The sequence below is a fragment of the Mustela nivalis genome, assembly GCF_964662115.1.
Source record: "Mustela nivalis genome assembly, chromosome: 1".
Taxonomy (NCBI): domain Eukaryota; kingdom Metazoa; phylum Chordata; class Mammalia; order Carnivora; family Mustelidae; genus Mustela; species Mustela nivalis.
This window is the reverse complement of record NC_139020.1, coordinates 201729523-201745834: the sequence shown is the minus strand read 5'-3', so window position 1 is coordinate 201745834 and position 16312 is coordinate 201729523. Positions and strand designations below refer to the sequence as shown.

The window sequence follows — 16312 nt, the reverse complement described above, 5'->3', positions numbered from 1 at the left end:
TGGTTCTGTGCCAGGCAACCCCATTTTACAGATGGGGAAATTGAGGCAGGGAGCTTCTCTCAGAGATGGAGGTACATTGTCCCTGCCAAGCCTCCTCAACTGGGTGTTCCGACACCACCTTTGTAAATCAACCAGATAGTGCTCAATTATGCCGAGGCACAGTCACCGCCCCTACGGAAGCAACCACCGCAGCCACGCCGCCGGGCGCCACTGAGCAGCGGTTGGGGCGGGACCACGTCCTCGTGCGGCCGGCGAGACGGCGGTTAAAAGCCCCGCCCCCCGCGCGTGCGTGCTAGGTGTTCCGCCGGCCTACTCGGCTGCGGGCGTACGGGCGCGGTTGGAGGCGTCCGCGAGGAGCGCGCGCGCCTGCGCCGGCGTCGGGCTCGCACACGCGCACCTTCGCCGGCGTCGGGCTCGCGCACGCGCACGACGGTGGCGGCGGCGGCGGCGGCGGCGGCGGCGGTTCCTGCCGGGGGCTGCGAGCGGCGGGCGGCTCCGAGGGGAGAAGCGGCTCTGAGGGGCTCGGCGGCAGCGGCGCCTTGGCACGCGTGGCTTTTGTCCCGGCTCGCGCCGCGGCAGGCGTTTCAGTCCGGTTTAGGAGCGTGGGCGCGGCGGCGGCAGCACCTCGAAGCCTGCGGCCTAGGCCTCAGCGCGGCGGCGGGCTCGAGTGCGGCGGGGAGCCGGTCTGAGGGCCCTACTCGGCGGCACCATGAGCGTGGAGGCGTACGGGCCCAGTTCTCAGACGCTCACCTTCCTGGACACCGAGGAAGCCGAGCTGCTTGGCGCCGACACACAGGGCTCAGAGTTCGAGTTCACCGACTTCACTCTCCCTAGCCAGACGCAGACGCCCCCGGGTGGCCCCGGCGGCCCCGGAGGAGGTGGCGCGGGCGGCCCGGTTGGCGCGGGCGCGGGAGCTGCGGCCGGACAGCTGGACGCGCAGGTGAGCTGCACATGGCGGCGCCGGAAGCCCGGGCCGGGCCTCGGCGCCCGGGAACTTTCCCCGGGTCCCACACTCTGGCCGGGTCCGGAGTAACCTGTCCCTGGTCTTCCACTCAGGCCCGGGCTGACCTTCCCCGGGTCCCCCCATTCCAGCCGGGTCCGGAGTAACCTGCCTAGGTTCTCGGTCTTCAGCCGGGCCCAGGTAGATCTGTTTAGAGTCCGGCTCTGGTTCGGGCCGGGTGATTTGCTCAAGACGATCTCAGGCCGCGTCTTAGGTCACCAGCCCGAAGTCCCTTCCGGGCGTGTCCGAGGTGACCTGCCCTCGGTCTGTCCCTGGCCAGGTCGGAGGTGATCTCTCTCCGGGTTTCCCTCCTGCTGGGTTCGTGCCTTGCTCATGCCGGCTCCCCGGGTGGTGATCTGCCCCGTTCCCCTTGTGGCGGATTCGTCCTCCCTGCCCCACCCCCCACCTGTGGTTCCCCCACCCCCCTAATCATGCCCGTTGAGCCACGGGTTCAAATTTACCCGGGCTCGGGGACGCTGGAGAGGGGAGGGTCGAAGCTCCCAGAGCAGAAACGGAATTTTTTCCTCCAGTGGAGAAGCTCATACGCGGTAACTACTGAGATTATTCGAGAGACAGGTTGCGTTTTGTTTTTCCTCCTTGCATTGCCTGTTGCTGAAACCGACCTGTTATGTAACTCTACAGCCCTGCCTTGGAAAAGTTAGGCTTGAGTTTTTTCCTCCAGTGGGGCAGTGATAGTGGGTTTTACATAAATGGTACTGCCACGTTGGACAGTTTGTTTTCAGTGATGTGAATGTTTAGGGAAAGCTACTTAAGTATTTTAAGTTTGGGTATGTGTTATGGGAAGTATCACGCTCAGTCTTCTTGAACCTAGGCCCTTGCCCTGAAGATGCAGAGGGAACTGACTGGTGTCTTCCGCTGGGATCCCTTGTCACAGGAGTGTCTTGGCAGGAGGACCCACTGTCAGGGCTGGGGGAGCCACCCCATCTCAGCCACAGTGAGCTCAGACTCTGGGAGGGCTTGCATTCTAGTTGATTGAGTCACTCCCGTGGGTAGACCACCCACTTAGATTTTCTTTTAGCCCCTAATAGAAGCAGAAAACATTTGACTCATTCTAACCCCAGATTCCTTAAAAATAGATGCCTGATGGGCGGAGCATCAGGGAGACAGGTGTGCAAGTATGTATGCTTTTTCAGTTTGGTTTACATATGGTGGAGGAAGGTAGAGTCCGGAGAGTTTGCCTGGAGAAATCAATGAGCTGTTGGAGGCTCATAACAACACCTGTAGTTTCATACTCTGTAGACCTCTCTTGTTTCCACAGCTGTGAAAAGGGAGTATAGGAGTTTCATTTTTGTTGTTTTTAAACATACACGAAATCTGGACTCATGTTTAGGTGGACCAGATAGCGCTGTCTATAACTTGTCTAGAAGGCTGAGGAGAAAGAGCTCTCAGTTGAGCAGTGTGCCATGATTCATAGCAGCTCAGGAATGGGAAAGGTAATTGTTCTATTGGAAATTCTTTTTAAACTGTAACTAATGTAATACAGCAGCTCTGACTTCAAGTTTTGTTCCTTGCATTCTGTGTGCAATTAATTGCAGGGTGTGTCCTTCTCTTTAAGTTGAAATGATCTGTTTTTCTGCACCTGGACACTGAGCTGTGTAAAGTAAGACCTTAAAACTCTCCACTGTAGGTAGATGTTGAGTTGAGCTCACTTGAGTTCTGATGACATCAGAAGGCTTTATCCTTCCTTACCTTTAGTTAACTCTGATGACCCACTCACCTATAGCCTACCTCTTGTGTTTGGGAAATGGGAGTAATTACATTTGTAATCACAAGAGAAGGCCCTGAATTTGGGGACAGAAAAGTCTGAATAGAATTGGAAAATGGAAAAAAGTTGAGTATCTCCTGTGCCAGTTGGTGGCATTGGCTGCCTACAACATCTGGGATTTTCCTTATTTGTCCTCAGGAGTTGGCTGTGTAGCTGATGGTATGATGGGGCTTTCAGAAAGACTCAAAAAACCCATTCTGAATGCCTTTTGATTTTATCTTACTGGGTGAGTGGCTGTGACTTACCAAATGCTGTGCATCCCCTTTTGTTTCACAGCTTTCGTAAGATAGAATTCATAGACCATAGGGTTTGCCCATTTAGAGTGTACAGTTCAGTACCTTTTAGTAATTCACAGGTGTGCAGCCATCTCCATAATCAATATTTGGACATTTTCATCACCCTGAAAAGAAACCCACACCTCTTAGCCTGTTCGTCCTGCCTTCTCCAATGCGAAACAAGCACTAATCTTAATGTCTCGGGTTTATCTACTGTGGACATTTGCTATAAATGATAATGTGTGGTCTTCTGTGTCTGGCTTCTTTTCACTGAACATGTTTCAAGGTTCATCTGTGGTGTAACACGAATCTACTCCCATTTCTTGCTGGGACTGAATAGTATTTCATAGTACAGACAGACTACATTCTGTTGATCCGCTTACCTGATGGTGAACATTTGGGTTGTTTCTGCCTTTAGTTGTTATAGGTAATGCTGCTGTGGACATTCATGTGCAAGTTTCTGTGCGGCGGTAGGTGAGTTTGCTGGGTTGTGTGGTACCTCTGTGCGTGACCCTTCCAGGAGCTGCCAGACTATTTCCCAGCATGCAGCCACATTTGATACCAGTTTTGCTTAGTTGGTTTTACCTGAAAGTTTGTTTAGAGGCGGAATGTGTGTCCCTGCCAGAGTAGGAGAATGGCAGGCCTGGGTGACTCCTGCTGAGCTCTGAGTCCATTCAAATAACACTTGTTTTCTTTTCTTTTCTTTTCTTTTTTTTTTTTTATTAATATATGTATTATTTGTTTCAGGGAACATTTGTATTCTTGTTTAGGAAGTAAAACTGGTATTTCTTAAAGCCCTTGAGATCCTGGGATGAAAAGTGCTGACAAAATCCTGCCAAGTGTCTTAAGATACAGGGACCATTTTCTTTTGCTTATCTAAGTCTCTCCTGGGCCATTTCCCTACCCCTCAAAGGGCAGGAAAGGTAATTTCAGAAGTGCTTTGCATAATAGCTGGTATTACAAACCTTCTGCCGTGTCTAGTTGTTATATCTCCTTTTGATGGTCACTACTGTCATGTTTTTTTCAAATATGGAAATTACAGTAAAAATCTGAGTTGGGAACACTACCTGACTTTAAAAGAAAGAAAGAAAAAGAAAGAACGAAAAAAATATTGATACACACAGTAATGTGGCTGCATCTCAGAATAATTACACAGAGTAAAAGTATTGTGACCAAAAAAGTGTATACTCTGTGATTCTGTTCATAAAAAGCTCTAGAAAGTGCTAGCTAACTAGTAGTAATAGAAAGCAGATCAGTGGTGGGGGGGGAGGAAGGGATGACAAAGGGCATAAGGAGACTTGGTGGTAGATGTGTTCATTATCTTGATTGTGGGTGTTTACATACATTGATGTATGTCAGTTTATAAAATGTACACTTTAAGCCTGCACTGTTTATTGTAAGTGAAACTTGAAGACCACCCGGAGATACCACTACCCACTCTTAAGAGTGGCTCAAATTTTTTAAAAGGCTGGATGGAAAACCACTTGGAACTTTCATACCTTGCTGGTAGAATGGTTCATACCCACCTCTGTGGTCCAACAGAGAAGCAAAGGCAGTTGTCCACACGTGGAGCTGCTCTTGAGTGTTTATAGCTGCTTGGTTCGTGAGAGCCCCAGATGGGAGACAGCCCCAGCGGCCATCCACAGGTAAACAGATCAGCAGAGGCTCCTCATCATTTGTAGTCTTTTCTAAGTAGACTCCGTGCCCAGCTTGGGGTTTGAACTCATGACCCTGAGGTGAAGCATTGCTCGCTCTACCAACTGAGCCAGTCCCTATCGGTTGTAGTCTTGAGTACATACACTTGGGCTTCTTTTTCCTATTTAAGCAGTGAGATACTTGGCTAAAGTGTTGCTACTTGGTCTTCAGAACTATAGTTGTGACTGTCTTCAGAATTCATCGTGGAAGGTACTGTGCTAACATACTTATGACTGGCTAGGTAAACAGATCATCTTCTGCTTACTGGCATGTAGCTTATGAAGAGGAGGAATGAGTTTGATACAGTCCAGGGGTTCCTGAAAGTGGTGAGTTAAAAATTTGAGTGACTTTTTCCATCAGGTTTCATGAACACTCAGTTCAGCTGTGATATAAGCACACCTTGAGAAAATTGGAGATAAAAGGCTGATAACCTTGCAGGAGCTCTGGCAAGTGTACGTCCGGCACTTTCCCCTTATTGGATTTCCTGGGTTTGTTTCCAGATAGTTAGAACTCTATGGGCGATTAGGGGAGAGGAAGGGCTTCTGTGTCAGTCACATAAGCAAAATGACTTCTTACTTTATTTACCCCAATTTCTTAACCCAGATTCAGTATGATGGAAGGCAAAATTAACACTAGTACAATATCAATATATTTTTTAAAGATTTTATTTGTTTATGACAGAGAGATCAAAAGTAGGTGGGGGGGGAGCAGGCTCCCTGCTGAGCAGAGAGCCTGATATGGGACTCAGTCCCAGGACCCTGGGATTATGACATGAATTGAAGGCAGAGGCTTAACCCACTGAGCCACCTAGGCATCCCTACAATATCAGTATTAACCAAAAACGTTCTCTTTCTGGCTCCCACAACAACAAAAAGGAGACATCTTTCTAATAGCTTTATTGAGGCATGATCACATACTGTAGAGTCTCTTGTTTGTATGTGTGCAGCAGTGTTTCCTAGTAAATTTGGGGAGTTTGATCATCCCACAGTTGTTCATTGTCTTTGATTCTCCTTCACTTCTCTTTTTCTTTCCTTCTCCTTCATTTTTGCTCCTGTTAATCTTTGTAGTGTATTCTCAGTGGCTCTAAGGTAGGGAAATGGAGTGATCCTGTGCTCAGCCATTCCCAGCCACATGTTGGGGAGATTCACCGCCCTGTGTGCTGGGCCCTCCACTTGAGCCTGGCCACACTACTTTCAGGGTGAACCTGGGTGCCCTCATATACCTGTTCATGTTTACTCTTGTCCCCACTGTACAGGCTGTCAGGTCAGCCTCTTTGGCATGGTCCTTGGCTCTTGCCGCTCTCCGCAGTTCTTACCTCCTTGCCTTGCTGAGCTCTGTGAGGGCTGGAGGTCAAAGTGAATCCTTTGCCATCTGTAGTTATTTTGTTAGAGATGACAGGTGCTGGCCAGACTGCAGTTGACCTTAGGGATCATGAGGACCCAGAAAAGAGAGTGGTTTGCACTGCACAGGGAAAGCTTTTATAAGTAGTGGTCCTTGAGTTGTTCAGGAAGGCATGCCTCCTAGGAAGAGGAGTGAGCATGGGGCCCAACACTTGGCTTGGTGTAGAGGGAGAATGGGTGCAGACACAGGCAGGGATGCCATGCCAAGGGGCTTGGGCTGAATCGTGGGGCCTCATGGAGCTGTGGAAGTGCTGGGACCTCACTTCTTGGAGAAAGGGCCCTTAGATGGTGGGTCGACACAGCAGAGTGTGGGTAAGGCCAGAGGGGAGTGCAGGCAGAGTGGCATGGTGCTCAGATGTTTGCCCATGTGCGCTAGTGTGTGTGCATGAGCTACCACTCTGCCAGATGGCCAGAGTGGCCACTCCTCCTGGGACAGGTTCACTATTCTGGATACCCTGTTGGCCCTGAGTCCTCAGAAGGAATTATAGCTAGAGCAGACATGAGTTTCTGTGTGTGGTTTTCATCAGGCCCCCCCAAGGGTGAGGCAGGGCTCTCCTCTGATGGGAGGTGTGGGGCGGTGCTTCTGGTTAGCGGAGCCTTTGGAGGCACTGCCCTGAGAGGAAGGGCAAGTGACCCCACCAAGGGAAGCACGTACAGAGGCTGGAGGGGGCAGATTCTGGGCTGTGGCTCTCAGCTGGGGGGGCAGTTGGGGTGGTCACCGTGGCAGGGTGGTCTTTTGGTGGTGGGCAGTAGTCCTGACTACAGAGAAGGGTCCTGACATCCAGCTCTGCTCAGTGGGACCCAGAACAGAATGTAGCCTAGAAGGTGCAGAAGGGCAGCGAGTCTGGCTGAGTCTTTGGTGTTCCTTTCCAGGTCTCAGAGTCCCCCTCTTGGAGGGGGGTGCTTTGAACTCTTCTTGACAGAGGAGCTGTTGTTGAGAACAGAACCCTGCTACCTCTGATAAATACCGAGGTCCTAAGTCCTGGGACCCCATGGCTGGGAAAGGGTCATTGTGCCATTCATATGTGTCAGTCTGGTAGCAGCTTGTGAGCTGGACTACCGAGGCAAGCCAGGCTTCTAAGGATCCCTGCAGACTGTTGCCAGGATGGCTTCTAGACATAGGAGGCTTGTTGAGCTCTGTGCGCAGCTCTTTGTCACAACCTTCCCCTCTGCTTAGCTCTTTGCAGAGCTCAGCTGCCGGGATGACAGTGAATCTGGGGAGGTGGCCTTCCGTATCCTAGACTGGAAGGTGTTTCGTCAGAGCTGTGCTTGTTTTCCGTTACTCTTTTTGAGTGTGTGGCTCCATGGAGTTAACCTGGATTCCAGGAGGCCACCTTGTCCAGTCGTATTGTGTAAAAATGTTGATTATGAATTCTCCGTAAGCCTGATACCCATTTCCTTAGTTCAGCGGTTGTGAAGATTTGCCTCTCCCCATTTCTCTTCTAAAGCAAATCCATCTCACCATTTCACCCTTCCTTCTGAGGTTGAGCCATATGAGTTAGTGATATCCAGTCACTGTGACCTATTGTATTTAGCACACAATTCTAGAAACGAAAGGCATCTTTCAGGGCACCTGTGTGGTTCAGTCGGTTAAGTGTCTGCCTTCAGCTCAGGTCATGATCCCAGGGTCCTGGGATTGAGCACCCTGTTGGGCTCTCTGCACAGCAGGGAGCCTGCTTCTGCCTCTCCCACTCCCCCTCCCTCTCTCACTGTGTCTATGTTAAATAAATAAATAAAATCTTAAAAATTAAAAAAAAAAAAGCATCTTTCTCTCACAGCACTGCTGTTGTCAGAGGAACAGCACGACAGTAGTTTTTCTGGGATCATCTAATACATGGGGTTTCCCTGACTCCACAGTCACATTCTCACTAGTCAGAAAATGGCTTGGCTTGGTCTGGTTCTTTGTGAGGTCCAGTATTAATGTGATTGTCTTGTCTCCTGGTCCCGCTCTCCAGGGCAGCCCCTTCCTCTTCCTTTAACACCCCTGAGGTGGGGTTCAGTCTGGGTCATTGTCCTGTGAAGTATCCTGGTTTTTGGACTGAACCCCCATCACACCCTGGCTGCTCCCTGCAGGTGTGGAGTGGGCTCCTTTGAGAGTGGTGATCCCCAGGGCTGGGCAGGCAGGGGCAGCCCAGGATGAGCTGGGGATACTTTGGACATGTCAAGGATACTTTGAAATGAGCTATAGGGCTGAACTCAGCATGCTGACCAGAGAAAGGGTCCACTATAAAGGGAGAGGCCAGTGAAGATCCTTTTCCCTTTCCTTTCCTCTTTGTTTCTTTCCTTTTTTTTTTTTTTTTAAAGATTTTATTTATTTATTTGACAGATCACAAGTAGGCAGAGAGGCAGGCAGAGAGAGAGGAAGGGAAGCAGGTTCCCTGCTGAGCAGAGAGCCTGATGCAGGCTCGATCCCACATGACCTGGCCGAAAGCAGTGGCTTTAACCCACTGAGCCACCCAGGCGCCCACCTTCTTTCTTTCTTAAGATTTTATTTATTTGTCAGTGACTGAGCACAAGCAGGGGGGGGTGGCAAAGGGAGAGAGAGAAGCAGGCTCCCCTCGCCCAAGCAGGGAACTCTCCCCCCCCCCCCCCCGCCCATGCTGGGTGATGACCTGAGCAAACGCTTAACTGACTGAGCCACCCAGGTGTCCCTGAAGATCCTTTTCATCTAGAACCTGGGGACCACTCTCTCAAGTGGGACCATGTGACGTCATCTTTGTGGGTCAGAAATGGTTGACTCTCAGCCATTACATGTGGTTAAAACTAATGAATTGAAGGCTAAAGAGACATAACAGGTCTTGAATGTAAAAAACTATAAAGGACATTAGGACTTGTGGACATTGGGGAATTGTGACTATGCTTATTAGATAGCAGTATTCTGTCGGTTCATCAGTATTATTCCTGAGTGGGAGGCTTGTGATTGTGTGGAGAAAGTGCTTGTCTTGGGGCCTGTGACTCTGAAATGCATTGGGAAGATAAACGTGTGTGTGTAAAGCAAGTATGGCAAAATATGAGTGACTGGTGGATCCAGGTGATAGGCGTGTGAGGTGTTCATTCTCTGTAGTTTTGAAACTTTCTCAGAAACTAGGGGGAGGCCAAAACTTCTGTTATTAGCCTTTTCCTGAGGGGAGGCTCAGGGGTTCTGCCACTGCCCCCCTACCTTGGGCCACACTGAGGGAAAGGTGATTTCCCATTCTTTATTTAAACCTTGGGATAAAAGAATACTTGATGAATTATTTTATATTCCAGCCTTTAGGCTTTTGGATGTGAAGATACAGCCTACACTATGAGGGCCTCCTGGGGTGTGGATGCTGGGGTGATAGCAGGGACACTTGCTATGGGGCCCCACATGGGTCAGGGGAGGCCTCCCTAGGAGATGCCCTGTGCACTGAGATCCAAAGAACTGAGAGCCAGCCATGCAGAAGTCAAGGGACAGTGAGTGCAAAGACCCTGTGGCACTGGCAGACTCAGGGACTGAGGGACTGTGAAAGATCCATTTCTTTCTGAGTGGTACAGTACTTTTGGCGTAAAAATCTGTAGCCTAAAAGTTCTTACCAGCACATTTAGGAGTAATTTTTGAATTTACATGCTTTTCCTCTGTGGGTCTGATGTGACCTCTCTTCCTATTACTCTGCTGTGCACAGTCTGAGTTCTGTAGTCAGTTGTATGAAACAGTCCCTGGCAGAGAGTGTCTGCAGGCCTTGATCAACTCATTACTTCAAATAGTACGCAGAGCAGAGGTGAAGAGGGACTCCTTTTCCCAGTGATGTGGTGCCTGGAGGCAGGCTTTGCCTTTGGTGGGATGGGAATGGTCCTGTCCTTCAGTTTAGCAGGCACTGGGGTCCTGGCTGGAAGTGCAAGGTTGATAACCTCAGAGGACAAGGTCCCTTCTGTCCTCCCATCATGTCACCTGGCATGGGTTGTGGACCTTCTCTGTGCTGGGCACTCTCTAGTGCTTTGTTTTAACTAATTTAATTATAGTTTCTAAGGTCAAATGTATTTTAGAAGTTAATGTTTATCTTAAAACTTTCCAAAGAGTAGAGGGAGAAACTAACAAGCCAGCTGTAGAAGTCAGTTTGTATTGTGGCCAGATCATAGCTGGGGAGGAGTGGGGCTGAGTGGGAGCTGGAAGTGGGTGTGTGGATGGGGGGGGGGGGCGCATGTACACGCTTCCCAACCAGGAGGCTACAGGGCTACTGGGCCTTGGGAAATCTGGACTCTTCTCTCCAGCCTCCCCAGCTTTAGAGAGGTGTGGAAAGTCTACCTGACCTTATATCTGTATCATGTTGTCTCCCAAGAGTTCTGAGAGCAGACCCAAATTTCCTGCCCCTTATTAATCGGAAGGGGTGTGGTGTTGTACAGGGAGCCCCTTCACGTGGCTGGTCAGGATGTGTTCTCTGCTGGTTCATGCCTCCCCCTGAGGAGGGGAGGTGAACTAGGAGCTGAGGCCCAAACGGGGCAGGAGTGGATTGAAAAAGGGCCCCTGGGTGGTGTGCACTTTCTATATTACTCTAGGTACTAATTCTGTTATTTCAGGGAGGTAAGTATTCAGATATCACCAAGGGCATTTATTTATATGTAAAAGCTTATGCAGCCTGGTAAAAAATTTTATGAGTTGTTTTAGACAAGGAATCTGTTAACATTTTCTTAAAGGACTAAATAGTAAATATTCTAGACTTTGTGGGACAAGAGGCAACATTGAGGATATTATTAGTTATTTAATCCAACCATTAAAAAATGTAAGTACCATTTTGAGCTTGAGGGGGGGGGTCCTGCATGCTAATTCCTTACTGGACTACCTTAGCCCTCTGTTGATCCTAGGTTTTACGGAGTTTTTCTGCTGAGATTAGATTGGAAAAGTAGCACATTTCTCTTTGGAAAGGTGAAAGCTGATCAAAGTTAAGTCATAGAAGATGTCAATACCCATTTATCCAAGCTCAGGTTACCAAAGCTATGGAAAGAATAGTTTCAGATCAAGTAAAAAGAAGTTCAAGTTTCATAATATTCTTAAAAACTCTGTTACCTCAAATACTTGATAAACCAGTTTATTGGGTTTAAGGGGTCACAAATGTCGGTTTCTAATTGCTGCCTTCTGTATTGTGATATGTGTACTTCCTTCACTGCTGTTAAGGTGAAATCCAGGTGCCATAACTTGGCTACAGAGTTTCGGAAAAACAACCAGTGAGTGTGCCTGGGCACAGTCACACCAGGAGTGACCCCTGCGGGTGGCCTCACACTAGTGTTTCCACTGCATGTGTCAGGAGAAGTGTTGTGAAACAGAGAGGTGACTTTTTGAAGTGATGGCCAACTATCAGAATTTCAGAGCACAACTCAAAAAATCAAACAGTCGATTAAAAATGGGCAAAGGACTTCTTTTTTCCAAAGGAGATACACAGGTGGCCAACAAACAGATGAAGAGATGCTCAGTTTCATTCTTTATCAGAGAAATGCAGATCAAAACCGATGAGAGACATCACCTTGCATTCACTAGGATGGCTATTTAAGAACAAACAAAAATGATAATGGGTATTGAAGAGGCTGTGGAGAAATTTGTAATCCTTGTGCACCGTGGGTGGGAATGGAGAATAATGTAGCTTCTGTGGAAAATACTATGGCAGTTTCTTTTAAAAAGTTACACAGAGAATTACCATAAGATCTGGCAAGCTCACTTCTGGGCATATCCCCAAAATTGAAAGTGGGGACTTGGTCTTTGTATACCATGTTCAGAGCAGCCAAAAGGTGGAAGAAACCCAAGAGCCTACTGAAGAATAAATGGATAAACAAAATTTGTGTCTATTTAGTGAAATGTTACTCAGCCTTAAAAAAGGAAAAAAAAATTTTTTTATTTATTTATTTTTTTTTTTGAGAGAGAGCACATATGTGCAGCAGTGGGGGGAGAAGATGGAAAGGTAGAGAGAGAGAATCTCAAGCAGGCTGCACACCCAGCTCGGAGCCTGACATGGGGCTTGATCTCACACCCCTAAGATCATGACCTGAGCTGAAATCAAGAGTCAGATGCTTAACTGACAGAGCCACCCAGGTGCCCCAGCCTTAAAAAAGGAAATTCTGACACCTGCTACATAAAACATGGATGAGTGTTGAGGACATTGTGCTATTTGAAACAAGCCAGTCACAAAAGACAAACTATGAGACATTTATATGGTGTCTCTAGGGTAGTCACATTCACAGAGACAGAAGTTAGAATGGTGGGCTCTGGGGGCTAGGGGAGGGGAATGAGGAGCTGGTGTTTAATGGGGACAGATGAAAATTAGGCAGATGGAAAAGTGCTGGAGAAGGATGGTGATGATGGTTGCAGAATAATATGAATGTACTTAATGCCACTGAGCTGTGCACTTAAAAGTGGTTACAGTTGGGATGCCTGGGTGGCTCAGTTGGTTAAGCGGCTGCCTTTCGGCTCAGGTTGTGATCCCAGGGTCCTGGGATCGAGTCCTGCATCGGGTTCCTTGCTCAGCGGGGAGCCTGCTTCTCCCTCTGCCTCTGCCTGCCACTCTGTCTGCCTGTGCTCACTCTTGAGAAATAAATAAATAAAATCTTAAAAAAAAAAAAAAAGTGGTTACAGTGGTTTGCACACAGTTTTAAAAAGAGATCAGGGATTCCCAAAGAAGTGCTTGTAATTATGTTACAGCACCATCTTTGCATTAAAATTCAAAAGTTGATTTTGATTTTTCTTTTTTCAAACAAAGTCTAGTTTTCTTCCATTTAACCTAGTTGTTGCCTACATGAAAAAAGCACATTAAAGTAGTGGCAGAAGCTGTGAAATGGGGTTCGGGTCTGGGCTGAGACCATAATAGACAAAGATGTTGACCCCCTACTTAACCCAAATTCACCACTGCAATTTCCAGAATGCCCCCTAGGGCATTCTCCATTCCCACCTGCCCCCCTCCATCCCTAAATGAACTGCTGTCTTTTTTGTTGTTGTTGTTAAGGTTTTATTTTCTTATTTATTAGAGTGCAAGTTTGTGAGTGGCAGGGGGCAAAGGGGGAGGGAGAGGAGGAGGGAAGGAATCCCAAGAAGACTCAGCAGCATGGAGCCCAGAAGCACAGGCTTGATCCCATGACCTTGAGATCATGATCTGAATCCAAGAATCCAAGGCTCAAGAATCCAAGGCTCAACTGACTGAGCCCCTTAGGTGTCCCCGACTGCTGTCTTTAGAATCTTAGAGGTGACTTAGCTGGAGCAGTGGAGAGGGAAAGGCCCTGTGGGCACTGCTGGACTGAGCTGCACTGGCCTTAGCTGGCCCCACACGGCATGGCTCTAGGTGGCAGGGGCTCTTGGAGGGAGGGGGGCTGGTGTCTGATCCTCTCCCACAGTTCAGAGAAACCTGGCACCTGCCCTGGGGCTCCTGTTATTCCTCCCTGTCCTTGTCACCACTCCACACCCTTGCCGCCTGACCCAGCCTCATGTGGGAGATGTGTCATCCCCACAGGAGGGGGAAGATAACAAGGACTGTTGACTGCCACCCAGGGTTCCTGGAGATGGCTTTAGGATGCCTGTTACTCTGGCGAACTGAGTCTGTGTGCCTCTGAATGGACATGTGAGCTCAGCAGAAGTGCCTGTGAAATTCATGGCTTGTTGTTAAAGTTGCCTGTTCAGTACATTTTTGCTATTGTAACATATAAAAGGTAATATGTGTAGTAAGGATATAGCCTGAGTTCAGAAGGTAATCCTAAACATTGAACTTCTAATTCATAATGAAGATGGTCTGCTCTCTGGAAAGGGAAACTGGCAGCAGAGGAAGTATGTTGACTAACGGGGTACCTGCTCTCTCACATCTTCAGTGGACACAGCCTTTTCTTCTGGCTTAGGCTTTGGCGGGAACCTTCACTCTGGTGGGATTCCAGGCCTTGTGGCCTGACATTGTGCAACTGTCCCCAGAGGGGATTGCAACTGCTTTGTATAAAGTCATCTTGCTCCTTGCGGCTCCCCGTCATGGGAACAAAGCATCATCTTCAGCATCCCAGTTTGGTCATGGCTCCGTGACCAGGTGGGGTTGGACCTGGATATGCAGGAGGCAGGGTGGATGACCTAGGCCACCAGCACCCTGTTTTTGGCCAGGTAGGTTTAATAGGGAGGTGGGAGAGTGTGAAAAGTCCATTCAGAAGAAGCTGAACTCTCTCAAGGTGGAGAGCAGGCCAGCGCTTCATGGGAAGGTCGTCATGGCTGCTCATTTGGGGGGAAGCTGTGGGTCTGGTCTAAGGGGCGGAGAGCTGCAGCCTTGCATGGTGATGCTGCTGTTCTGCTGTAGGTCGGTGGACCAGAGGGCATTCTGCAGAATGGGGCTGTGGATGACAGCGTGGCCAAGACCAGCCAGTTGTTGGCTGAGTTGAACTTCGAAGAAGATGAGGAGGATACCTATTACACTAAGGATCTCCCTGTACATGCCTGCAGGTAAGTGCTGATGGCGGAGGCATGGACTTATGTCCTAGAGCTCTTGCATTCTGAGTGGGTTTGCTGGCTTTGGAAGCCCATGTAAGTTGATGGATTGTGACATTTGTTAGTCCAAAGTAAGAAGGTTCTTCAGGCCAGTGTATACATAGTCCTTGTTACTGGGCAGGAGGGTGGAATCAGCCCTCTCATACCCGATTCACCCAGAGGCCTTCTCTCAGGTCCTGGTGGGTCCCAGTACCTGTCCCACTCACTCATTTGAAATGAATTACATTTGGTGAGGACTTGGGTTTAGAGAGTAAAAACAGCAGCTAAGATTTCTTTTACAAATAGATGATTGTAGGATACTTTAAAATATCTGCCTCTCTGATGAGTTCGAAATTCCCCAAAAGTTGGTATTAAATAGCCAGTGGCTAGAACTGCTTGTTGACCAAATTTGGAATTCTCACCTAGAGCAGGACCCATCCCTTGTATCTGGACCCATAAGATGAGACTTGTGTTTAGTTTTTTGTTACACATACACAAGGAAATTGAAACCAAAAGAGATGAATTGATCTTGTTCAGGGCACTTGGCCAGTCAGGCCACTCTGGGCCTGAGCCATGTCACTTTCTTGCCGTCCTCCCAGGCCACTGCTCCTTGGAAGATTGTACCCACCACAGGACAGAGTGCTGCTCTGTTCCCTGCTTTGTCGGGAGACTTCTTTTTTTTTTAACTTTATTTCGCGTTTTTGTTTTTAACTTTATTTTGGCTCTTTTCCTCCTTGTTTACAAATGTTTTTACGTATGTGTTAATGATGTTTTTGTGTTCCTGTTATCTACACATTTGCCGAAGAAGTGGTTCTGGTAAAGCTGCAGGTGCTTAGTTTGCATATGCCCTTACCCACCCGGCTGTCCCCATGGTGTGGGTGGTTGGAGGGAAGGTTCTTGGCTGGAGCACATTATAGTTTGAGACTGAGGCTTGGCTTCATACACATACAGAATTCTGTGGTGAGCTGGTTTTTGTTTTTGATGTGTTTGTTGGTTTTCAGAAGAATGAGGCTGGGGGCTCTCTCGAGGTGCTCCTTGCAAGCTTGAGCTCAGGCTGCAACCCGCACCCAGCGACCCTTTGCTGCTGGGTCTGAGCTGAGCGTTCCCAGGAGCATGGCGCCCTCTGCCGGGAAGTGGAGCGTCTTTTGAACACAGCGTGGTCCCAGCTTAACTCTGTGTGCCCCAAGCCAAGGATGCTGATTTCCCTGCTTAAATCAGGGCTCCTGAAACTTAAGTCCAAAGTGGGGTAGCTAGGGATTGCTTTGGGGTGTCAGACTTCTGCTGTTGGGTTCCCCTGGCACCTTCCACAGCTCTCATCCCCCACCTGGCAGAGGCTTTGCTGTTTCCTAGGGCCTCTCTCTCGGGAAGCCCCACAGCACCCTGTACCCCTTCCCTGCATTTGCAAGATCAGGACGCCTCTGCAGTTAACTGATTGGATTTTGCTAGTGGGATCGTTGGGTTTGAGTATGTGTTTAATGAAAAATTTTAAAATGTTGTAAGAGGAAAGAATTTTACATCCTGCCAAATTAAAACCAGAGAGAGACCTTCCAGCTTTAACTGGAAGCTTTAACTGTTGATGTTTTGACTTTTTTAGTTACTGCGGAATACACGATCCTGCTTGCGTGGTTTACTGTAACACCAGCAAGAAGTGGTTCTGTAACGGGCGTGGAAATACTTCTGGCAGGTAGATAATCAGACCGCGCATGTGTCTTTAATCAGTGC

General features: G+C 48.6%; 1 protein-coding gene across 2 annotated transcripts in view; it reads left to right on the top strand.

Moving 5' to 3' along the window:
- The first annotated feature begins 268 nt into the window (after nucleotides 1–268).
- The window catches only part of UPF1 (UPF1 RNA helicase and ATPase), a 37876-nt gene continuing 21832 nt past the window's right edge, over nucleotides 269–16312 (top strand). Inside the window, exons 1-3 of one of the 2 annotated variants that reach the window (XM_082706844.1) lie at nucleotides 269–940; nucleotides 14424–14566; nucleotides 16185–16274. In XM_082706844.1, coding sequence (XP_082562970.1) covers nucleotides 710–940; nucleotides 14424–14566; nucleotides 16185–16274 — 464 coding nt within the window. In that variant the 5' untranslated portion in view covers nucleotides 269–709. The remainder of the gene's footprint in view (nucleotides 941–14423; nucleotides 14567–16184; nucleotides 16275–16312) is intronic. The other variant, XM_082706843.1, reaches the window with a different exon arrangement.